At 38.0% G+C, this 25,513-nt stretch overlaps 2 protein-coding genes across 11 annotated transcripts in view; one reads left to right on the top strand and one right to left on the bottom strand.

Annotated features, from left to right (window-relative positions):
* Positions 1-13,052, bottom strand: part of WRN (WRN RecQ like helicase) — a 140,861-nt gene extending 127,809 nt beyond the window's left edge. For all 9 annotated transcript variants that reach the window (XM_037983618.2, XM_037983614.2, XM_007962111.3 and 6 more), the window contains exon 1: positions 12,878-13,052. The gene's annotated coding sequence lies outside the window, so the exon portion shown is untranslated. The remainder of the gene's footprint in view (positions 1-12,877) is intronic.
* Positions 13,053-13,499: 447 nt separating this feature from the next.
* PURG (purine rich element binding protein G) overlaps positions 13,500-25,513 on the top strand; it is a 38,075-nt gene continuing 26,061 nt past the window's right edge. Inside the window, exons 1-2 of one of the 2 annotated variants that reach the window (XM_007962123.3) lie at positions 13,500-13,778; positions 14,069-14,938. In XM_007962123.3, the coding sequence (XP_007960314.1) occupies positions 14,075-14,938 (864 nt within the window). In that variant the 5' untranslated portion in view covers positions 13,500-13,778; positions 14,069-14,074. Of the gene's footprint in view, positions 13,779-14,068; positions 22,753-25,513 lie in introns of those variants that run through there. The other variant, XM_007962122.3, reaches the window with a different exon arrangement.

Genomic DNA, 25,513 nt, shown 5'->3' with positions numbered 1-25,513 from the left:
TTCTGTTAAGCAGTCACAAATTTACCTAATGCAAATCTTCCATAGTAAGTTCCAATATAGTCTCTTCGGACGGGATAAGTTTATGCAATATGAATAAGAAGAAAAATCAGCAATTTTGTGATTGTGAAATTCCTGGAAGGAAAAATGTTATCCTCCAGTCTAACTATTTTTCTACTGTACTTCAGAGACTCCATTTTATGAATGAACAGCAAAAGCAAGTCAGGTACCAATAGATGATGCCTCCTGCTTCACATCAAAACTTCCAGGAGGAGCTACAAAGCTTTGATATTTTTTTCTGATGGGTTCTATTATTCTTACTACAGACTACGAAGATCTCATACCTCTATCTTCTTGGTTTCAAACACAGCTAAAAAGAAGGTGAATTTCTGCCCTCTGCTGAGGAGCTAGCCTAAAACACTAACAGTAGAAGAGATCAGAAAAATGCAGAGATAAGAACAATAGAGTCAGAAAGAAACGGAGGCTTGAAGTAGGCTCAGAAGGGAAGGTCATTGTTCTGCTTTTTTTGGAGAACATTAAATTATTCTAATTTCTTATTTCCCCATGAAGAAACTGTTCAAAAGCCATCCTCTAACCAGCTTTTACAAAAGATAAGCCTAATGTTTATCAAAGTTCCAAAGTCTCCTAAAATAAATAATTTTTCCACAGTATCTCTTTGAGGACAGGTAATTTTATCTATTTGTTTAACAAGAGCAAATAAGGTAACCAGATTCAAAATAAGGATACTCAAATTATTTTTATCCTAAGATAAATTATTATCCTATCTCATTTTTATGTATGAGACAGAATGGAATACAATTATATCCAAGTCCAAATTATACAATTATATCCAAAATTGATATCCAAAATCAGTAACAGCAAAAATGACAACCTACCTGGGAATAAACCTAACATAAAATATATAAGATCCATTTTAAAGACAACTAGCAAATTTTATTAAGACAGTTAAAAAAGGACTGGATAAGACACACTGAGTTCCTGCATAGCCAGACCAAAAACTGTAAATATATTAATTAAATCAATACACTCAAGAAGCAATACCAAGAAAAAATGTCAGCAGAATTTTTCATCGAACCACATGAGTTTACATTAAAGTTCACTGGGAAGAGAAAATACTCAAGAGCAGCAATTTTTTTTTTGAAAAACAAGACCGACAAGGGAAAATTCACCCTACTAAATACGAAACTTTTAAAACTACAGTAATTAAAATAGTGTGTACCAGGCGAGGTGGCTCACACCTATAATCCCAGCACTTTCGGAGGCTGAGGCGGGCGGATCACCTGAGGTCAGGAGTTCGAGACCAGCCTGGCCAACATGGTGAAACCCCGTCTCTATTAAAAATACAAAAATTAGTCAGGTATGGTAGCGGGTGCTGTAATCCCAGCTACTAGGGAGGCTGAGGTAGGAGAATTGCTTGAACCTGGGAGGCGGAGGTTGCTGTGAGCAGAGGTCGCACCACTGCACTCCAGCCTGGGCAATAAGAGCAAGACTCCCAGTCAAAAAAAAAAAAATTAGTGTGGAATTAGTGTAAAAATACAAAAACAGATCAGAACATAACATGTCTAATGCCATATTGAGAAAACCTTGAAGACTTCAGAGACTATGGAAGGTGGTGAATACGTTAATTTGTTTGACTGTAGGAATGGTTTCACTATGTATACATGTATCAAAACATCACGTTGTATACCTTAAATACATATAATAAATAAAACTTGCCATGTTCAGAAATAGATCCATGCGAATATGGAAATCTGACATATGATGAAGGAGGCAGGTCTTGTCTTTGAGAAAGAACAAGTTATTCAATAAATGAGGCCAAAAAACTGGTTATAACTTTGATATATCATTATCAGCAAAAATTTAAAAGACTGACCATATGCAGTAATCACGAGAGAAGTCACCATTTTGAAAGATGTTTCATAGAAGGCATCAAAATTTTAAATCTGCATAACCTTCAAGTTAGTAATTACATCTATCCTATGGAAATATTTGCACATATGCACAAAGATGTACATAAAGGATGTTCATTACATCCCTTTGTAAAAGCAAAAACACAGGAAGCAGTTATAGGGTAAATTAACAGGTAAATAAACAATGACACATCCATAATATGGCACATACTAAGCTGCCAGTAGAAGAATAAAATAGAACTACACGTATTAAGATCATTCTCTAAGATAAATGCTAAGTAAAACGGGGAAAACGAAGTGTCAGTGGTAGTTTAAATTTTAAAATAGAAAATGAAATTGGCCGGGCACAGCGGCTCACACTGTAATCCCAGAACTTTGGGAGGCCAAGGCGGGCAGATCACAAAGTCAGGAGTTTGAGACCAGCCTGACCAACATGGTAAAATCCCATCTCTACTAAAAATACAAAAATTAGCAGAGTGTGGTGGTGCGCGCCTATAATCCCAGCTACTCAGGAAGCTGAGGCAGGAGAATCACTTGAACCCGGGAGGTGGAGGTTGCACTGAGCTGAAAACATGCTACTGCACTCCAGACTGGGTGACAGAGTGAGACTCCATCTCAACGTTTCAAAAAAAAAAAAATGAAAATGAAATTCTATGTATATATAAATGCAAAGAACAATCCAGGAGGACCCTCAGACAGGGTAAGTTTACATAATACAAAGAAGAAGAAAAATCAGATATTTTGTAATTATGGATTTCCTGGAAGGAAAAAAGTTATCTTATAGTCTAATTATTTTTCTACTGTACTTCAATGGCTCAGTTTTATGAATGAACAGCAAAAGCAGGTCAGGTACCAATTAATAGGGGCCCCTACTGGTAAGTGAATGGGATTGAGGTCAGGTATATGAAGGAGGAGTTTTAATACTCTATAATTTCTCAGTAAGCAGGATCCCCCCTCCCCTACTTCCTGTCTACATCTTTCTTGCTATCTGAGAGTACTACGAAGGGCTTCTGTAAGTAATAAAGTAAATAACAGTCTATATTTTTTCAAATTGGAGTCCTGAGGTTAAACATACCTCAGGGTTTTAGTAAAGTCAAGCATAGGAGGAGGAAAAAGAGGCTGATTACCTTAACACTAAGAAAGAAGATGGTAACGATCCATTGTGTACAATAAATTTCAATAGCATCCTAATCTCTATTCAGCCCTCCTCACCCTATCCCAAAATGTGTAACAGCAAAGTTTTATGGATGGAATTGACCTCATCACCAAGACTACAGGTGAAATCCAAGTGTCTTAAGGCCAACAGGAAAATCCAATTCCCCTTGCTATACAACTGAATCAAGGATAGGAGCTATGACCCAGGTCTCAGCTCTCTAACCTCCACCTCCTGGCCATAATTATTGGTTCCAAGGCAGTTCAAGTGCAACAAAGCTCAGGACTCTCCTTCTCTGGTGAGGGAAAAGGTGCTTTTGCTCCTGTTAGATGTAGTCGTGGTTGGTGCAAGTAGCCATCTTACAAGCATACAAGAAACCACCCTGAAGGTGGTTTCATAGAAGAGGGCCAAGAATAAGGCCAAAAATTGGTAGATCCCTGAGTGAACTTGCCTGAAGTCCACTCTACCTCAGATGTCTCCATTAAATAGACCAATAAATAACCTTTTATTGCTAAAGTCAGTTTGACTTTGGTTTTTCCATTACTTGCAACTGAAGCCACCCTTGTTGACAGGATGGGATAATTAAAATGTAATACCACTTCTTGATCTGATTTTTTGAAGATTGTATAGAATTCCATTTTCTTTATCTATTATAATTTATTTAACAATTCCCTATTGATGACAATTAGCTTGCTTGTGAATTTCACCAAAAATAATGTTCAATGAATACCCTTGTAGATATGTGGGTATTGTTAGGCATTCCTATTATTGCTATTAGGACAGATTCCTAGATAAGAAACTACTAGGACATAGAGTACTTCTCTGCTTACCTTCTCACCAATAAATTATTCACAATAGTATGCTAACCCCAAAAGGTAAAACTAGACAAAGCAGCAGCCCACACAGAAAGCCAAGAGAAACCTCCACAGTAGCAGGGTTAAACTAAACCACTGGTGAAGGATTTCAATCTGACAACTATGAAAAGGCGCTTTAAGGCACCTACTACTCCTAAAGAAGAGTCTGATCAAAGAATAGAAGTCCATGAAGGGTTGACTATTAGTTCCAATATAACCACATGTAACTCAACACCTAACTTTGTGGTGTTAGATATAAATGAAATTGATGGTATTTGAGTGTTAATGGACCACCATCATCACCATGACCATCACCATCAAAACTATAGCCATTAATATCTACATCCTACCCTTTCCCCACTCCTTGTCTAGTAGATCACAATCTTTGACGTATAATATCCAAGGGAGATAGTGCCTCCCAGTCTTCTGACCAGCTCTCCTCCAGTGATCTCGTCTGTATCCTGCTCCACCCATTTATTCCTACAAAGATACTATGTTATTACCAACAACTAAATCCTTCCATAATCTCAATTCCATATATATCCCACTCTCCAACCAACACCTTCTGTTTTTCAAGTTCATTCCCTCTAGAAACTCAATTCCAACAATCTTTTGACCTAACTGGGACATTTAAGGGTCCTGCTACCATATCATTGTCTTCATCCACTTGGGCAGTCCTTAATTCTCTTCTCGACCAGTTTAAATTCCAAGTTAATAGCCACTTCCTTGCATACTCCCTCAAATTCATTGTCCTTCTGGCTTTATCACTATGTCCTGGCAAAACTCTAATCCTGAATATAAAAGAACCCTTTACCTACTCTGCCTGTACCTATGCAGCTGAATGAATGTAGCAGGTGAAAAACATAACCATTTTGACTGGTCTCACCTTAAATTTGTGACCACTAGCCCCAGGTGGGCCCTTAGTGCTTCCTAGCAATCCTACAACTTTTCCCTAATCTATTTACTATCCTCCCCTCCTAAGACTATTTTATACCTTCTCTTCTCCACTTAAACTTCATATCTCCTCCACCGATCATCACTCTTAGCTGATGATCTTGCTTCTGGTTTCATTAGAACCAATCAAAAATGAATTTCCACAAGCTCTTACCCTGAAATCTATTCACATAATTATATCTGTACCCACATACTCTACTGTGGTGGTTAATTTTATGTGTCAATTTGAGTGGGCCATGGGGTGCCCAGATATTTGGTTAAACATTATTCTGGGTGTATCTGTGAGGGTGTTTCCAGGTGAGATTAATATTTGATTCAGTAGACTGAGTAAAGCAGATTGCCCTCCCTAATGTGGGTGGGCCTTCGATTTGTTGAAGGCCTGAATAAATAAAAAGGCTAAGTATGGGAAGATTTGCTCCCTCTGCCTGCCTTTGAGCTACGACATTGGTCTTCTCCTGCCTTCAGACTTGGACTCAGACTGGAACTTACACCATAGGCTCCCTGGATCTCAGACCTTCACAATTGGACTGGAATTATACCATTAGCTCCCGTGGGTATATCTCCTGGCAGATCTTAAGACTTTTATAATCTCTTTATAGATACAGAGACAGAGATACAGACAGAGATGGACACAGAGATATAAAGATCTCCTATTGGTTCTGTTTCTCAGGAGAACCCTAATATATCTACCTTTTCTTATGTAACTATGGATGAACTATCTGTACTCCTACATCCAACCTCTCCATGTGTGCAAACCTCTCATCTACTCAAAGACATTTTCTCAAAGACATCTACTCAAAGACATTTTCTCAAAGACATCTACTCAAAGACATTTTCCCATCTCCTATATCATCAACTTTTTCCTCTCTACTAGTCTGCCAGAAAAGACCCATCAACATACATCTAATTTTTCCCAACTAAAAAAAAGAAAAAAGAAAAAAAAACTTAACTTTTGGCTAACTGCTCCATTATTATTCTCCCTATTGTAGGAAAACTACTCAAAAGAGTCATCTACACTAGCATCTCCGTTTCCACTCCTTTAATCCTCTCCTAAACCCACTGTAACCACTCCACTCCACTAAAAGGGCTCATGTCAAGGTTTCCAATGACTTTTATGTTGTCAAATCCTATAGCCAATTCTCAACTCTCATCTGAGTCAATGCACTAGCAGTAAGTGACACAATTAATCACACCCATCTTCTTGAAACACTTTACCAGGCCTCTGTGATAATTCTTGAGTCTCCATCTATATCAGTAACAACCCCTTTTCAGTATACTCTGCTTGCTGCTCCTTCTTACCTCCCTAATCTCTAAACATCACAGCATTCCAGGATACAAGTCACAGACCTGTTCTCTTCTCCCTCTGCACTCACTCTTAGAGAGCACAGTCAGTCTGCTGGCTTTTAAATTAGCTGTTATACACAAAACTTCCAAAGTTATATAAATAGTCTAGACCATTCCTCTTAACTTCAAACTTTGATAGCCAATTATTTACTGGATATTTGAATCTCTAATTGGCATATTCCACTCAACAGATATAAAGTTTCCCCAAACTGCTCCTTTTGTATATTTCCCATCTTAGTAAGTCACCTACATCTTTCTGGTTGCTCATGCCAAAAGCCTTGGATTCATCCTGACTCATCTCCTCCTTTCACATTCTGCATCTAATCTGTCAGCAAATACTGTTGGTTCTATCTTCAAAACAAAGCCAGAATTCTACCTCCTCTCACCACTTCCGCTGCTACAATGCTGGTTCAAGCCATATTACCTTTTACCTGCTTTTCTGTCTGCTCTATGCTCAAAACAGCAGCAGTGATTCCATTACAAGGTAACTCAATTTAAAAGACTATATAACATGAGCTACTGAAATTTACCCCAGAAAGGCAAGGGTGGTTCAATATAAGAAAATTAATCAATATAACACATTACATTAAGATAAGGGAGGCAAAATATCACATGATCATCTCAATTGACACAGAAAAGGCATTTGACAAAATCCAACATAATTTCATGAAAAAAACTCAGACAACTAGGAATAAAAGCGTATTTCCTCAACATGATAAAGGGCATTTATGAAAATCCACAGCTAACACCATACTTAATGGTAAAAGACTGAAAGCTTTCCACTTAAGATAGGAAGCAAGACAAAGATACTCACTCTCACCACTGCTTTTCAACATCGTATTGAAGTTCTAGCCAAAGAAATTTGACATGGAAAAGAAATAAAAGGCAACCATAATGGACAGGAAGAAGTAAAACTATCTCTATATACAGATGACATAATCCCATATAAAAATCTCAAAGAAAGCTACTAGATCTAATAAGTAAATTCAACAAAGTTTCAGAGTACAACATCAACACTGAAATATCAGCTGTTGTTATACACCAGAAATGAACAATCTGAAAGGAAAGTAAGAAAGTAACTGCATTTACAATAGCAGCTAAAAGAATAAAATACCAAGGAATAAATTTAACCAAGGAGGTGAAAAACGTGTACTCTGAAAACTATAGAATGCTGCTGAAAGAAATTAAAGAAAACACCAATAACTGGAAAGATATCCCATGTTCATGCATAGAGACTTGATATTGTTAAGATGTCAATACTACCCAAAGTTACCTACAGATTCGATGCAATCCCTATCAAAATGCTTTTCTGCAGAAATGGAAAAGGTGATCCTCAAATTCAGAATTGCAAGGGACCCCAAATAGCCAATATAATCTTGAAAAAGAAGAATAAACTTGGAGGACTCATGTTTCCTAATTTCTAAACTTACTACAAAGCTACAGTAATCAAAACAGTGTGGTAGAGGCATAAAGACAAATATAAATAAAATAGAATAGAATTGAAATTCCAGAAGTAAATCCATACATTTACGACCAATTGATTTTTGACAAGGGTGCCAAGTCCATTCAGTGGAGAAAGAATACTCTTCAACAGGTGGTGCTGGGACAACTGGATATCCATATGCAAAAGAGTGAAGCTGGACCCCTACCTCACAGCATATACAAAAATAACTTAAAATGTATCAAAATAATATATAAGAATTAACTCAAAATGCCAATAGAAAAACTAAAACTATAAAACTATTAAAAGAAAACATAGCAGAAAATCTTCATGGCCTTGGATTTGGGAATTAGGTATGACACCAAAAGCATAGGCAACAAAAGAAAAAATAGATAAACTGGACTCTATAAAAATGTAAAAGTGAATCAAAGAACAATATCAAAAAGTGAAGAAAACCCACAAAATGGGAGAAATTATTTGCAAATCTTATATCCAATAAGGGTTTAATATTCAGAATATATAAAGATGTCCTACAATTCAAAAGAAAAAAAAACTCAAATAAAAAATGGCAAAGGACTTAATAGACAGTTCCCCAAAGAAGATATATAATGGCCAATAAGCACATTAAAAGATGCTCAACATCATTAGTCATTAAAGAAATACAAAACAAAACCACATTAAGATACCACTTCCCACCACCTACCAGGATAGCTATAATTTTTTAAAAAGGAAATTAATTTTTGGTGAGTATATGGAGAACTGGAACACTTGTACACTGCTCCCATGGAAAACCAGTTTTAGCAGTTCCTTAAAAAGCTAAACCAAAAGCTTACCACATAACCCAGTAAGTCCACTCGTAGCTATATTCCCAAAAGAATTGAAAACAGGAACTCAAACAGATTCTTGTACACCAATGTTAATAACAGCATTATTCACAACAGCCAAGAGGTGGAAACAACCTAAGTGTCCATCAACATATGAATAAACAAATATGGCATATATATAATATAAACAGTGGAATATCATTCAGTCATAAAAAGAAATCGAGTTCTGATACATGCCACAACATGGGTGGACCCTGAAAACATTATCCTTACAAAAGACCCTGAATAGCCAAAGCAATCTTGAGCTAAAAGAACAAAGCTAGAGGTATCACACTACCTGACTTCAAAATACACTAAACTCTAGTAATCAAAACAGCACAGTACTGGCATAAAGAGACACACAGATAATAAAACAGAATACAGACCCAAGAAATAAAACCACACATTTATAGCCAACTGATTTTTGACAAAAGAGCCAAGAACCCACAATGGGGAAAGGTCAGGCTCTTCAATAAATGGTGTTGGGAAAACTGGATAACCATATGCAAAAGAATGAAAGTAGTCAATCATCTCTCACCACATATAGAATCAACTCAAAATGGATTAAAGACTTAAATGTAAGACCTAAAACCATGAAGCCACTTGAAGAAAACACAGGAAAAAAAGCTCCCTAACATTGTTCAGGGCTAGCGGTTCCCAAACCTTGGGCCACAGATCAGTACCAGTTCGTGGCCTGTTAGGAACCAGGCCACAAAGCACTAGGTGAGCAGCAGGTAAGCATGCGAAGCTTCATTTTTATTTACAGCTCCTCCACATTCCTGAGCTCCACCTCCCCTGTCACATCAGCAGTGGCATTAGATTCTCATAAGAGCGCAAACCCTACTGTGAATTGCACATGCAAGGGATCTAGGTTGTACACTCCTTAGGAGAACCTAATGCCTTATAATCTGTCACTGTCTCCCATAACTCCCAGATAGGACCCTCAAGTTTCAGGAAAACAAGCTCAGGGCTCCCACTGATTCTACATTACAGTGAATTGTATAATTATTTCATTATATATTACAATGTAATAATAATAGAAACAAAGTGCACAATAAATGGAATGCACTTGAATCATCCTGAAACCATCCCCTCCCTCCTGTCGATGGAAAAATTGCCTTTGATGAAACCAGTCCTTGGTACCAAAAAGGTTGGGGACCGCTGGTCTGGGCAATGATTTTTTGGATATGACCTCAAAAGCAAAGGCAACAAAAGCAAAAATAGACAAAGGAATTACATCAAAATAAAATGCTTCTCTGTATAGCAAATTCAACAGAGTGAAGACAGAATCTACAGAATCGGATAAAATATTTGCAAACTATACATTTGATAAGGGGTTAATTTCCAAAATGTTTAAGGATGTCAAACAACTCAATAGCAAAAAAAAAAAAAAAAAAGTATTTAAAAAATGAGCAAAAGACCTGATTAGACATTTCTCAAAAGGAGATATACAAATAACCAACAGATATATTAAACATTGCTCATCAATAACCATCATGGAAATGTAAATCAAAATCACGATGAGATATCACCTCACACCTGTTAGAATGGCTATTACCAAAATGACAAAAGATAAGTGTTGGCGAGGATGTGGAGAAAAGGGAACTCCTTCCTCACTGTTGGTGGGAATGTAAATTACTACCATCATGGAAATAACTCAAAATATTAAACATAGAACTACAAGCGAGTCCAGCAAATCCACTAGTGGGTATATATGCAAGGGAAATGAAATCAGTATGTCAAAGAGCTATCTGCACTTCCATGTTTCCCGCAGCACTATTCAACAATAGCCAGAATATGGAATCAAGCTAACTGTCCATCAACAGATGAGTGGATAAAGAAAATGTGATATACATCAATAATGGAATATTATTAAGCCATAATAAAGAATGAAATCCTGTCATTTGCAGCAACATGAATGGAACTGGAAGACATTCTGTTAAGTGAAATAAGCCAGGCACGTAAAGACAAATATCGCATGTTCTCACTTATATGTGGGAGCTAAAAAATTTGATGTCACTGAGGTAGTAAGTAGAATGGTGATTACCAGAGGCTGGGGTGGGTGGGTGGTGGGAATGAAGAGAGGTTGTTAATGAGTACAAAAATACAGTTAGATAGAAGGAATGTTATAGGGTTTGATAGCTATATAGAGACAAAAAATAGGTAAGTGATTGCCTAGGAAAGCAGGTGGGATTGAGTACTAATGGTTATGGAGTTTCTCTTTTGGGTGATGAAAAAGTTCTAAAGGTGATAGTGATAAAGGCTGTACAACTCTGAAGACAAACTAAAAACCATTGTATTGCACACTTTAAATGGGTGAACCGTATGCTATATTAATTCTATCCCAATAAAGCTGTTTAAAAAAAAAAAAAAAAAGAATGCTAAGTGGAATTTGCCAGATACAAAAAAGACAAATATTATATGATTCCACTTATGTAGAATATCTAGAATAGGCAAATTTGTAGAGGAAGAATGTACATTTGAAGTCACTAAGGGCTGGGTGGATGAGGCAATGGAGAGTCAGTGCTTAAAAGTTACAGTTTCTGTCTGAAGTCATTAAAGTCTTGGAAATAGCGGTGGTGATGATTTCACAACATGATGAGTGTAACTAATGTCACTAAACTGAACACCTAAAAATGGTTAATATGGCAAATTTTATGATATCTTACCACAATTTTTTAGAAACATAATTCATATCACGTTTCCCTAACAACTCTCCAACAGCTTCCCATCTCCCTCAGAATGAAAGCCCAAATTTTCAATATAGCCCATAAAGTCCTACATATTCTGGCCCCGTTCCCTTTCTGGCCTGACCTCTGACCTCCTCTCCGCTGGGCTCCAGCTCACTAGGCCTCTTAAGTTGCTCTCTGAATATAAAGAGGCAGGTTCCCCCAGGGCCTTTGCACTTTCTTCTCCTCCAGAGAGCCTCAAGGTAAGTTCTCTCACTTCCTTGAGCTCTGGACTCAAAAATTCCCTTCTCAGTGTGGTCCTCCCTGACCACTTATTGTACAACTGCAGCTCCCTACAGCCCTCCACCCCCAACACACACACACTCTTCATCTCCCTTTCCTTTTTAATTTCCATTTTCACCTTATGTCACCCTATACATTTTATTTTTTGCCTGTCTCTGTCCACTAAAATGTAAGCTCCAAAAGGAGAGAGATGTTTGTCTATTCTGTTCATTGTTGGTATCTCTAGTGCCTAGAGCAGTCCTTAATAAACATTTGTTGGATTAATAAAGGGAGACCACTGTGGGTAAAAAAAAAGTAGAAAATAAAATTTTAGCTGAAGAATGGAAGCCCCTTTAAATTATCAGGCCCAGAGAGGCATTAGAATGAAAAAACAGTCCCATCTCACTCCCTGCTTGAGCTGGAAAATTATCTCTTAAAGCCCACCTGCTATGTGTGCTCTACACTGGTACCAAGTAGCCATAAAATGCCATATGCTGGACACGATAACTCATATCCTATGAGTTACAGTGTACAGCCAATCACCAAGCAATGGTATCTCTGTAAACCAATAACAATTCCTGACCAACTTTGTCTCAGCCCACTCCTTCCCTTCGCCTTTAAAAATCTGCTTGTAACCAAGGCTGAAGGAGCACTCCCCAAGGCAACTGGGATATGAGTCCTGGGCAACTGCCCTCATTTTGGCTAAAGTAAACACTTTAAACTAAAATTTTGTGCCCCGGCCTCTTCCTTTTAGGTCGACACCACCATTCAATGACATCAAGATCTGAACTGTCCTACTTATCCCAATCTTCCACCCCTAAAAAGAAATGTACCGAACCATAAAAAGCCTGAAGTACTCCGACTTACAGACTCCTGTATTAGCATCCTAAGAATTATATCACCCTCTTCAATAGGGAGTAGTATTTTTCATATCAAACCTAGCCGGAGAACAACTGACATTCAACTAGGAAAAAAAAGAAAATCCATTAAGGACGGAGCGATGTGAACTCAAAAATATCCATCATCACTTGCTAAATCATAGACAGCAGGTTATTTCCCTAGACTTTACTGTGCAGACCTGGAGTGGCTCAATTTCTACCATAAGGCCGTACCGGAAAGACAGCAACCTACGCGCGCAGGGTAAACATCAGGCTGGGGCCGGGAGTGGCGGGGAAGCACTTTTTGAATGGCGGAAGCTCCGACAGACGCCTTTCCTGGCTGCTCCCAAGGGGAAAGGGAAAGGTAGAATGTCTGTTTTTTCCGGAATCTCCCAAACACAGCCCAGGGGCCTGCTCCGCGGGCCTAAGCACCTCCACGTGTCTCAGAAGCCTAGCACGATAGATACCCGGGGAACGGAGCTGGCAAAACGGAAATGGGAAGACACTTTACCCTGAGAAGATAAAGTCCAACAGGTCTTCTCCTTCAGCCGGATGACTGTGGAGCGCCACCACAAGCAGGGCCTGCAACCCAAGCATCCAGGCTAGACACCAAATCAGCAAACTTCATTCCCGCGCTGCACAGTACAAGCCGGCGCGTCCCTGGCGCACACAGTACACATCAGCTCCGGGAGACCGACCCGACCCGCCCCTCCAGCCCCGTCCCCGCCCCCGCTCCTGCCCCACCCCTTTCCCCGCCCCCGGCCTGGCTCGCCTTTCGCGCGGCGCTGCAGCCCTCCCACCACAGCCCATCCAGCCCCGCCCAGCGCGCCGCGGTACGCATGCGCGGAGGCCCTCGCTGCCGCTGAGCTCCTCGGGAAGTGTAGTCTCCTTGCAGGTGCCGCTGGGCCGCCAGAGTCCCGCATCCCGGTGGAATCCGGAGAAGTGAGAACACTCCCTCTACCTGGTCCTCATTCGCACCTCTTCACACCTGTCCAGTCCCCTCGCACTCCTGCTGCACCCCACGCGCCGGGCTTCCGTCAGGGCGTGCACTGAGGAAGAGCGGAGACCCCCTCTTCCCCTCAGCCGCCTGTGCCGGGGGAGGCGGGGTCCACCGCCCGCCCCCCGCCGTAGCTCTCCCCGCCTCCCCTCCCCTCCCCTCCTGGCGGGTGTGGGGCCGGTGTCCGAAGCCCGGCAGCGGCCCCCGCAGCGGCCGCAGGAGGGGCGGCGGCGGTGGGCGCCGCGGGCGATGCCCCTGCCCGGCTGCTCCGGCGGGGGGCAGTGCGAGCGGCGGCGGCGGGGGAGGAGGCGGGGGGCGGCGGCTGCGGCGGCTGCAGCAGAGGGGCCGAGAACTGGCGGCGGCGGCGGCGGTGGTCGTGAAGGGCATCGGCGGCGGCGGTGATGGCAGAGATGATGTGAGTGCCCGCCGGCTGGGGACCCGGGGTCGCGGAACGCGGGACGGGCGGCGGCGGCGTGCAGGAGCGGCCCCGGGGGCGGCGGAGGGATGCGGGGAGCGCGGGCAGAGCCGGAGCGGCGGCCGCCAACCGGCCGGCAGGAGCTGGAGCCCCGCGCTGCGGCGCCGGGGGAGCCGGGCCCGGCGTGGGGGTCGCGGGCGGCGGCGGGGGCGGCCAGGCCGAGGGGCGTCTGCGATTGTTCTCAACACCCCTCCCCCACCCCACCCCGTGTGTCTGTTTGTCACTTGCAGCTGAAGATGGAAAGAGCCAGGCGAAGGGGAGGCGGCGGCGGCCGCGGCCGCGGAGGCAAGAATGTAGGGGGCTCTGGCCTAAGCAAGAGTAGACTCTATCCCCAGGCCCAGCACTCCCACTACCCCCACTACGCGGCCTCAGCCACCCCTAATCAGGCCGGGGGCGCAGCCGAAATCCAGGAGCTGGCCTCCAAACGAGTGGACATCCAGAAAAAGAGGTTTTACCTAGACGTGAAGCAAAGCTCCCGGGGCCGCTTCCTAAAGATAGCCGAAGTCTGGATAGGGAGAGGCCGGCAGGACAACATCAGAAAGAGTAAACTGACCCTCTCCCTGTCTGTGGCAGCGGAGCTGAAGGACTGTCTAGGGGACTTCATCGAGCACTATGCCCACCTGGGCCTGAAAGGCCACCGGCAAGAGCATGGCCACAGCAAAGAGCAAGGCTCCAGGAGGAGACAGAAGCACTCGGCACCCTCCCCACCAGTCTCGGTGGGGTCCGAAGAGCATCCTCACAGTGTCCTGAAAACTGACTATATCGAGAGGGACAATAGGAAATATTACCTAGACCTAAAGGAAAATCAGCGGGGTCGCTTCCTACGGATTAGACAAACCATGATGCGGGGGACTGGCATGATAGGATATTTTGGCCACAGTTTGGGCCAAGAACAGACTATTGTCCTCCCAGCACAAGGAATGATTGAGTTTCGTGATGCCCTGGTTCAGCTGATTGAAGACTATGGCGAAGGAGACATAGAAGAACGAAGAGGTGGAGACGATGACCCACTAGAACTCCCAGAGGGGACTTCTTTCAGAGTGGACAATAAAAGGTTCTACTTTGATGTGGGCTCTAATAAATATGGAATTTTCCTGAAGGTAAGTGAGGTGAGACCACCTTACCGTAATACTATTACTGTTCCATTCAAAGCTTGGACAAGGTTTGGGGAGAATTTTATCAAGTATGAAGAAGAGATGAGGAAAATTTGCAACAGCCATAAAGAAAAGAGAATGGATGGCAGAAAGGCCAGTGGTGAAGAACAAGAATGCCTCGACTAGAGTGAAATTGAACTCCATCAGGCAAAATTTAAAATCACAAATTGGCTAAAAGTACTGATCCATTATCCTTTGAAGAAGTTTTTCCTCTTTTTTGGCCCGTTGTTACTAGTAATACCTCTAGTAGTTGATACTTCAAGAAGTCTGATTCTCATGTTATGTTACACATAGATCACTATAATTCTTACGGGAATTCCTACTTTCCCAGAGCTAAATAGTTTAGCTGCTTCAACTGCTCCAGACTATTGAAGTATGCAAATCAGCACAAAATGTGACATTCTGACATTCTAAATACCATAACTAAGATTTACATTGCACTATGACATAATCCTGAAAAAAGATACATATACTTAAATGGAAGTGTGACTTTCTATTTAACAAATTCCCCTAAAAGTATTTCAATCCCACTTCATTAAAAGCTGCTAACTTACCTGTAGGGCAGTTACCACAGAAACAGAAATTGACCTCCAGTATATATAAATATATTTACTTATAAAAGGACAAGTAGATGTATATTGTCCATTGGATAACTGAATATTTATACCATCAAAGGATCAAATCTTATTATCTAATTAAACCTTAAAAATACAGTGTCATAATATTTCTTAAGAATACTATAGTGTTCTATAATTTCAAACTTTGTGGTAACCCTACATTTTATAGTTACCATATCAAAGCCATGGGAGAGTTTTAATTGGTTATTCTAAGTTTAGTTACAATCCCTTCTTTACCTCTACTTAATGTTCTTTATGTTTTTATTGACTTTCCAAAGTTTCAGGAATTACTTTTATGCCACATTGAGTGGGAGGCTTCATCCAATGGCTTTGCTATGGAAATCTTGGTGTTTTAGCTTTTCATGCTAATTTGAAGATTGCGAGAGGTTTCTTCCCCAAAATAGATCATGGACTCAAGGTGTTATACTTTATGCTTCTTCTTTAACACTATTCCAGAAGGGTTGGTGCACCAATTAACTGATATAAAAATATATCTGTAATAATATATTTTAGTAGCACTTTTGCAATTGCTACCTTTAAAACCATGTCAACACTTCCAGTATAAACCTGTATTTTACAGGTGTTTTAATTCCGGAGGGGGTGGGGATTTTTTTTTCTAAAAAGAATTTAGAATACAAATTTCCAGTCTGAGAAAAATATTATTTGAAGATTGGTTATAAATATATTTGAAAGGAAAATTCAGGCATTTTCCAAGGTGCTCTTTCTGACTTTACACAAGACTCACCCATTTACCTGTATTAAAAATTACTTTCCAGGAAGTGCCACAGCAATTTTTCAACACCTAAGCAATTTTTTAAACAAGTGGGTATAGTGTTATATGTGTACCAACCCATCCTGTATTAACTGACTGAAATTACATCTATTCAGTTATATCTTCTTCTGAATGAAATTATTGTCTTTTATCTTGGCTTTATTCACCTCCTACACAGTAAGTCCATCTAATCATATTTAAGAGCCAGAACACTGATTTCAACCCCCAAATATTACTCTCATTGATGAGAGCTGGCTGCATGGATTCAAATCAGAATGTAGCTCTTCTTTTATATGCCAAAAGTAATTTAAAATTATATCAGCAATTTTTTTCTTCCAGAGGTTTGTCCCCCAGTACATTTACGTGAGGTCACTAAGAAAACTTGATGGTATGAATTAAGAAAATTAATTTCATTGGTTTATGTTACTTAAGAATAAGCAATCAGTAACCCCGACATATATTCTGGTGTTGGTTTACAGATCGTATTTCACATTTCCTCTAGTAGCGTGAAGGAATCTCATTAGTTCATTATAATTGTGGACCATCTGGATCACTATGGAACAACTGAAGGTTAGGAGATAATGTTAGTACTAGAGCTAATAGCACATGGTGGGTGTTGAGACTCTAAAAGTAGCAAGGATTTTTAAACAGTCCTAACTGTAAAATAACTATGTAGGCTTGCTAAAAAAAGTAGTTTTTGGTCTATGAAGGAGTGATGTGCACTTGAATTACTGTACTACTGATTGTTATTGCTGCCCATCATAGTGCCTATTAATAATAATCAACCTGTCAGATTTTGGCAAACTGGAGCTGTGAATATTCTAGTATTTGATTGTTCCTATCGCTATTGCTATGAGTGTATACTCTCTCTTAAAGTCTTCCTTTCTAAAATATTTATATCCATTAGGTCTAAATGATTTCCTTTTACCTTTTGGGTCTGATAAGATTTGAGTATGTGTCTATATCTATATATATACACACACATATATGTATATGCATATATGTGTGTGTATGCATACATACAATACCATGTCAGACTTAAAGATAAATATCTTTAACTCATTGTATATAAACACTATTAAATTTAGTTTTCCATTAATTATTTAAGTAAAGAATTAGTTAAGCAGCCAGATTTTCTACCTTGTATGTATAGTTCAAAGTTTTTACCATCTCAAAGCTGCAGATTAAATAGATGCATATACACTGGCAATTGAATATACTCTAAAATTATTAAGCCTTCTGCCAGTCCTTTTGTTTCATTTTTTTCATAATCATTGAAAAATGAGAAGATGCTATGATTTTTTGATACTTAAAATTCCCAAGAATTCATTAGCCATAATTAAATATGATCCAGTTCAAAACTCTGGTCTTAGGACATGTATTGCCATGTATCTTATAAAATAAGCTACTATTCTTATCTGTGCAATATTCACTTTATTTATTGTCATTTGTAACATACATGGAGCTGCAAGTGTTCATGGTATCCTTCAAAATAACAGAAACCCTGCCTTGAAGACATTAAACTCTTAAGGCAACTGGAAGTTAGAAGTTAAAAAATGAGCATGAAAGTTAGTAACCAAAAGTACTAGTTCACTGTATAATTCTAAAACACTGATGATGTTTGCACATAATAATCCAAGCATAATGTGGTGCAGGCTCAAAACTGTAGTAATATAAGCTAATAGTATGAAATTTGGAAACGGGTTCCTCTTGATAGTTGGCAGTGTGCTCCTAGCAATTGAAAGCAGCACTAATCTGTTGCTTATATGCAAAAGATGCAATGTATTATAAAGATATTAAAGTTCTGCTACATTTTATAATTTTCCTTGTTAAAACCCCAAACTGCCATGTCCCTGAAACTTGAGTCAAACACAAGCTTATTTGCACTAAAGAGCATGGCCAAAAAAATAAATGACAGGGTGGAAAAGCTAGTTGGAACCTCTTGAAATAATTGGTTCTGATAGGAGAATTTCACATTTGTCTATTTGAAAGCTATATGGTCCAGGCAGACAATCTGTCAGTTCACTAATTTAATAATGCACTTTACCTTTTGTATATAGAAGATGTACATTTATGCCACTTGACAGGTGGGATGTGTTTCAATAATTATGTAGCTAGAATCTATAAGGTGATCTCTTGCATGCATATGTTTGTGTTGGAACTGTTGTTGTAACAGGTTTCCATTAAATCAGTATAATGGAGAAGGGTAGAAGATGCTTTTGAAACAAATCCCAGTATATTTAACAAATAATTTTAAAGTAGAGTTCACATTTGATGTCTTAAGAACTAGAATAAATAAAATACTATTTCCAACCCAAATTCGTATTACAGTTGAGACTGTATTTAGTTGAGATTCCCCATAATGCCCTGACAGTTAATTTGGGGAATTTGTCCAGACCAAATTTTTTTTCAATCATTGTTTCATTGTTGATATATGTTTAAGTAATGAATAAATATGCAGTACATAATATTATACTCAAATTAAAAGTGTGGTTAGCTGATGTGGCATTATTTAAAGAACACTCAGACTAAAGAAATAACGTTTCAAGTTAAGGAAATGCAAGGAACCTATGAACAGTCACTAACACAAATATGATATCTCAGAATTCACAGAAGTACTAACCTTCACCAACTAAAAAGGGTATTGGGAGATTTAGTGTATCCTTCCATCTTAAAAGCTTCTTAAGATGTACATTTGAAAACTAGATAACTGTTACTTAATAATACTTTACTGAGAAACACTGTGTACTAACAATTCATCAAGAGTGTGCTATATTTACTGCGTTCATTTTATATCTATAGATAAGAATACATTATATAGTCATCCTACCTTAATATAATCATGTATTTATATTGTAATTTTGCAAATATTTTCCATAAAATAAACATTTATCTGAGCTGCACAATTTGAAGAGGATGAAATTGGAATACACCCTCAGATGCTCATTTTAAATAAGCAGCTACCATTGAAAGCTGATGTATGTATTATCATTCCTTTAAATTTGGGTTTGTGGTATATATTAATATTTAAATGAATAGGACTTAATTTGAATTTTAAGTGGTTTTCTGAAAATAATTTTTTCATAAGTGTGAGCTTTTTTTCCTGCTTATCTCCAAATGTTTTTCATTGGAACTATTTATGAAATCCTATTCAAAGCTTTATGTAAGGGGTTTGCTTAGTCACCACTTAGTTTGAAGTCTGTCTTTACTAAAATACCAAACATCTTTGACAACATACAAAGAGGAGTTAACATTGATTCTATGCCTACAGAATAATACAGGTGTAATATTTATCACTGCCTGAAAAGGATCTTAAAATCCTTCTGAAATTTCCTTAAATGCTTCTTGAATTTCAAAGAGAAATGGTGGCTAATGGCTAGCCCATCAGAGAAAGAGAGTAAGTATGATAACATGGTGTTGATACAACCCATAGTCCACCATACTGTAGCAATGAAGTTCAGGGAAAATGTGCTTTTCCCTACTTAATATCATGTGAAAATTGGGTTTTCAGATCACAGTAACTCTGTCATAAAGAAAATATACCCAAATTTAGTAGGTAGAGCTTAGAAAAATAATATATGTATAAGTATATATTTTCATGTATAGTGGAAAAAAAATCCATAGTTGTTATTAATTTGACATGCTATTTTAAATCATTTAAATTTATTTTGGTAATGAGATTTTAATCAATATTTTTGAATGGGGAAAAACATACACATAGTACAAAATGGAAACAGTACAGATGGGTAGAGGGTGAAAAGTAGCAACCAATGTTAGCAATTTCTTGTGTATCCTTCTAGGGTTACTCTGCATATACAAGTATATGTGTATTATATATATATATATATATTCTTTTTAAAAACATACAGATGAAAACGTATTATATATACTATGTTGTACCTAGTAGGTTCAATTTCAGATCTGTCATTTTAAGTGACTTTTTTTTAACTTAGATATCATACTTGAGCTAGTTAACATATCACTTAATTTGAAGTATATTACTATGCCAAGGAAATATCAAGGAAATTTTGAATGAATCCCATTGGTATTTACTTAAAATGCAAATATATGTGTATTTTAAATATACAAATATTCAGTTTATCCTACTAGTTTCCCTTCCCTCTTCCTAGCCATCTTGCCTTCCTATATTCCCCTCACAAATATATTAGTCTTTTTCCTGAAGTAATGCAGTTCAGGAGTGCCAGGATATTAAATAATTTAACCAAGTGTTATCTTAAACCGTGTTCTCTAATGAAAAACACCCATATTTAAAAGCTTTAATAAAGTATCACTTTCAGTCAATTTTTACTAATTCTGTTACTATTATCTTTATCCAAAGACCTTGCCATTATAAAAGCAAATGAGTATCAGAACTTAGTGAAAAGGTATGTTATAATTCTTTTGAAACACTTTATTAACATGAAGCCTTTATCTTTATGAGAAAGGTATAACGTTCATTTAGCAACCTCATCAAATCCAAGTTTAAGCAAATAGGTAACTCTAGACCCGATTGTTTAAAGCTTAGATTTTTCACTGAAGGACCAAGAGTCTGTCAGTAGTCTTGGGACCAAAGGTGCTGGGATGATTTGGGGAATGAGTAAAAATTGGGGTGCTATGAGGTTACAAGTACAGCTAAACTGTCTCCACTGGAAGAATCTGAAATGGTCAATATAATTTTTAATGAAGTTAGCATTATTACTATTCCTATAAACATAAACAAAGCTGCTTTAATAGTTTTGTGAGCACTCCTCCCCCAAAATCATAATTCTCTTTTCATTCCCATCAAGAGTGCATTTTGATATGACTTTTCTGTTGACCACCAAGAAAAAATTATCTGAAAAATGGAAGATCCCATACGTGAGTCCTGAAAGATGCTATCTAATTATGAATTAAAGCAACCAGAGTAAAAGATCAAATACAATTGTAAATATCTTTTAAAATGTGGGTTGAGGAAGAAGAATTTTTTCTCATGGATTGGTATCCATGAATTTTATGAACATGTCATAAGGTTTACAAATTTAAAGCATTGCTTTAAACTTTAGAATAATAACGCTATATTTGGTAGCATAATGTCCTGTTTACAAAATGAGAGAGGTGTTAAAAGATAAGATCCTCTTAAACATATTTTAAAAGCATAAAAGAGTTTGCTCCCTTTATTTTCATGCTGAATAATTTATTATAAAATTCATTAAAAATTCATCTTTAGGAATGAATTTTGCTTAAACTTAGGCTGAAAAATGTTAATAATTTCCCATCCTTAATTGAAGAACTTCCCATGTTGGTGCTTTCTGGTAAATTATATTTTTCAAACTTTATGTTCCTTTGAATATTTCTTATGAAAAATTACATATTTTTATTAGAGCCAGTGACATCCACCAGTAAATAAAAACATAATGAATTAGTGCTGCTATAGTGAAGTTACTTTGTGATATGAATATGAAGAAGAAAAACTCATTTAAATGAAATACATACTTTCCTGTTTAATATTGTTAACTTATTTATGATTAAGTAGCAGTTCTCTGTCTTCACACTTCACCCTCTTAAACTTAATTTTTGCAAAAAAATTGTTCTATTCGGTTTTCATTTTCCTAGGGAAAGGTAAAAATAGTCCCTAATGAAAAGTGTTTATAGTATTTAAAAGAGTTGCTCAAAGTGTAAGATTGGGGAAAAAAAACTTATGTTGTTTTTTTTGTCTTTATCAAAATAATGGTATAAATCTGATTATCTTATTTGATCTGATTAAAGTCAGGATTTATTTTATCAGAAACTTTTATATTCAAAACATATTTATTATTTTATTTTTCTTAAAGAAAATGATTCTCTTGGATAATACAGAAATCTTCAGGATTTTGTTGTGGATTCGATGGGTTGTTGCCTAGAGGTAGCAAACAGAAAATAAGAAATAGAAAAGAGAAATATAGTGGCTGATTATTTTGCCTGTCCATCACAAAATTCATCTAAGAGAAATAAGTCATTGTTAGAACTCAATCTCTGTTTAACCTTTAAAAAAGCATTTGAGAAAGAATAATAAGATTAATTCTGCCAAGGTGTGGCCTGACCCTGAGTAAATCACTCAACTTCTGTTGGATGATTTCCTCATGTGAAAGATGAATAGCATTGTGCTGGAAGCTAAGGTTCCCTCCTACTCTAAACATTTAAAATTCTGTATCAGTGGACTGTGAAAGGAAAAATAGATGGATAATACCAGAGTTGGGAAGTGTGAGAGTTTATCTGTTTACATTAAAAACAACTATAATGATGCAGCAACCTGTGATGATACCCAACGGAACAATGCAAAAGATGTCAGTTTTATAATATGTATGTATTTCTTTAGCCACGCAAAATAAAATTTTGTTTCTAGTCCTTACTAAGACCAAGTTGTTGTATACTAACTACATAACTATCCTAAACTTTAATTTTTTAAAAGAAATATTTTTAAATATTGATTATGTCCCATCTCTTTATTATATCCAATATCTCATTATTTGAAAGGAGCATTGCTTGTTTCTGAATATTCTGTAATCATTTTTTATATTCTGCATGGCAAAGGAATTTTACAGATGAATATCACTTCCTGAAATGCCATTGTTCCTAAAATAACCATAAATCACATTGCCACATAATACTGCAGCTGTCATGGTAGTGGTCCCTACTGTCTTCGATTCCTTCTTGTTGATCCTGTCGAATATCCTATGCTAGAAATAATGATGTCTGACAAAGGCCTTCGGGAAGGATACTGACCTGTGAACAGTATGGTTCTGTTTTAGAGGACCTGTAACTACTAGGGTATGCAAAGGTTAACCATCTAATGGTTTGGGGGTTTTTTAAGCCTTAAGAAACGTCAAAGGATGGTGATTGGAAGAGAGAAGCAGCAGCACACAAGGTTTTTGTCTTAGAAGCATTTATTTATTTATTTACTTATTTATTATTACTATTTTGTTTTTTTTGAGATGGAGTCTCACTCTGTCACCCAGGCTGGAGTGTATGTATTTAAGCAGAGAAGCATGTATTTAAGCACCCCAGTCCTCAACTATGCAGTGCCCCACCACTGCCAGTGGAGAGGATTAAAAAAGAGTGACCCATTTCTCCCTAGACCTCTCTTTTGGTGCCTGTTTATCAAAAACTCCATTTAAGAGTAACTTAAGTGTATTTTGAAGTGCGTATGCATGTGTATTTTGCTAATTTCAAAAGTTTCTGTGCACATAAATTCCATTACGGAAACATTCCATATGATAACTAATCTTTGCCCTGGTGATGGTTCAAAATAGCAATTTGGTTGGTCTGTTTTCAACAAATTCTATAGAATGAATTGGCTGTTGTTAGAAAATGTTTTCTGTCTTTTCTCCTCCCTCTCCTCAAAATAGCAGATACATTCTAAATCCTTGATTGCTTCTTTTTCAGTGGTGTTTGAAATCTAAGTGGAATTTGAGAGAATACTTTCTACAAAAGTGCCATTTTGTAGAAACTTTCCTCAGCTTCCCATCAGATATTCTAAGCAACTTTACCAAAAGAACTCACCTATGTGCCAAAACTACTGAGCAAAATAAAACAACAGAACCATAGAAAAATGATGTAGGAATAAGAATAAAGATATATACAGACACCTAAATTCTCAACATTCCTTATCATTTGCTAATTTACTTCAGAGACTACTGTATTTTATTTCTAGGTTCTTCAAACTATGAATGTGATTTATTCCAGTGATTTGTCAGTCTAGAATTTCAATAGAACAAAATCTTTTGCTGCTTAGTAAATGTGCCAAAAAGGGCATCTCATGTTATACAGTTGTAAAAATAGAATTCTAAAATTCCATTCATTATAATCCTCTTTCCTTCTTCCCTCCTGCACACTGTACCCTATTGAAAGTGGGTAAAGGCATTAATTTCGTTCACTATCACATGGACCCACTCCATCCTATTTATTTGTTCAGAAGACAATTGAAAACAATAGAGACCAGAGCTGCTCTTTGAAAATCTAGAAATTTCCCTGTGAGCTAGATCTATAGACTCTAAGAAAGAAGGGCTACTACTTCACTGAACTATTCTCCACACTCTTGCCATGTTTCTATATAAGAGTTTAAGATGAATAGAAAACCGATTTGACTCGGGATGACATGAACTGAAAGGTCAGTTACTCCAACTTTTCAACACACAGTGCATCTTCAGAAAAATATTTTTTACTAGCGTGATTGACAGGTAATTTCAGAAATGAATTTAGGCTGAGCGTGGTGGCTCATGCCTGTAATCTCAGCACTTTGGGAGGCCAATGCGGGTGGATCACTTGAGGTCAGGAGTTCAAGATCAGCCTGACCAACATGGTGAAACCCCTTCTCTACTAAAAATACCAAAATTAGCCAGGCTTGGTGGTACACTCCTGTAAACCCAGCTACTCAGAAGGCTGAGACAGGAGAATCACTTGAACCCAGGAGGCGGAGGTTGCAGTGAGCTGAGATGGCACCACTGCACTCCCGCCTGAGCAACAGAGTGAGATACCATCTCAAAAAAAAAAGAAAAGAAATGAAATGAATTTGGTCCCTAGAGAAGCTTCAATACCATCTCAAAAAAAAAAAAGAAAAGAAATGAAATGAATTTGGTCCCTAGAGAAGCTTCACCATGACCATTTTAATAGAGAAGGTGGTAAGAAAAGGAAGAGTCGATTAAGATTTATTAGTAGTAATAACTATTACTTATTGACCACCCACTGTATACTAGACATAGCTGGGCCCCTTATAACTGCTATTCCTAATCCTTATAACAACCCTATTATCATCCCCATTTTCATTTTCATATGATTTTCCAGAGGTTTTTAAACTGGTTCGGAATTTCAGAATTAATGTATTTGAACGCAAATTTACACCAAAGCCAGATTGTGCCCATTCAGTTAGGCCAAACTGCCTTTCAGACTTCCTATGAAGCTGATCCTTCCAACTCTAATAAAGCACAGTCTGTCCCCGGTCGCCACTATACATCTGCCTCAGCTTACTAGGAATTATTTTATCCAAAACCATCCCCCTGTATGTGGGACTAGTCTCACCAAAGAGACGCTTGGCTTATGTGAGGATTCCGTTGGTTAAAGTTGGTGCTAATACATACAAGTTATTTGATCCTTAGTTTACAGATAAAACCTCTAATT

Source organism: Chlorocebus sabaeus, chromosome 8 (assembly GCF_047675955.1).
Source record: "Chlorocebus sabaeus isolate Y175 chromosome 8, mChlSab1.0.hap1, whole genome shotgun sequence".
NCBI lineage: Eukaryota > Metazoa > Chordata > Mammalia > Primates > Cercopithecidae > Chlorocebus > Chlorocebus sabaeus.
Note: the sequence above shows the minus strand (reverse complement) of the source record. Positions and strands in the feature narration are given on the sequence as shown.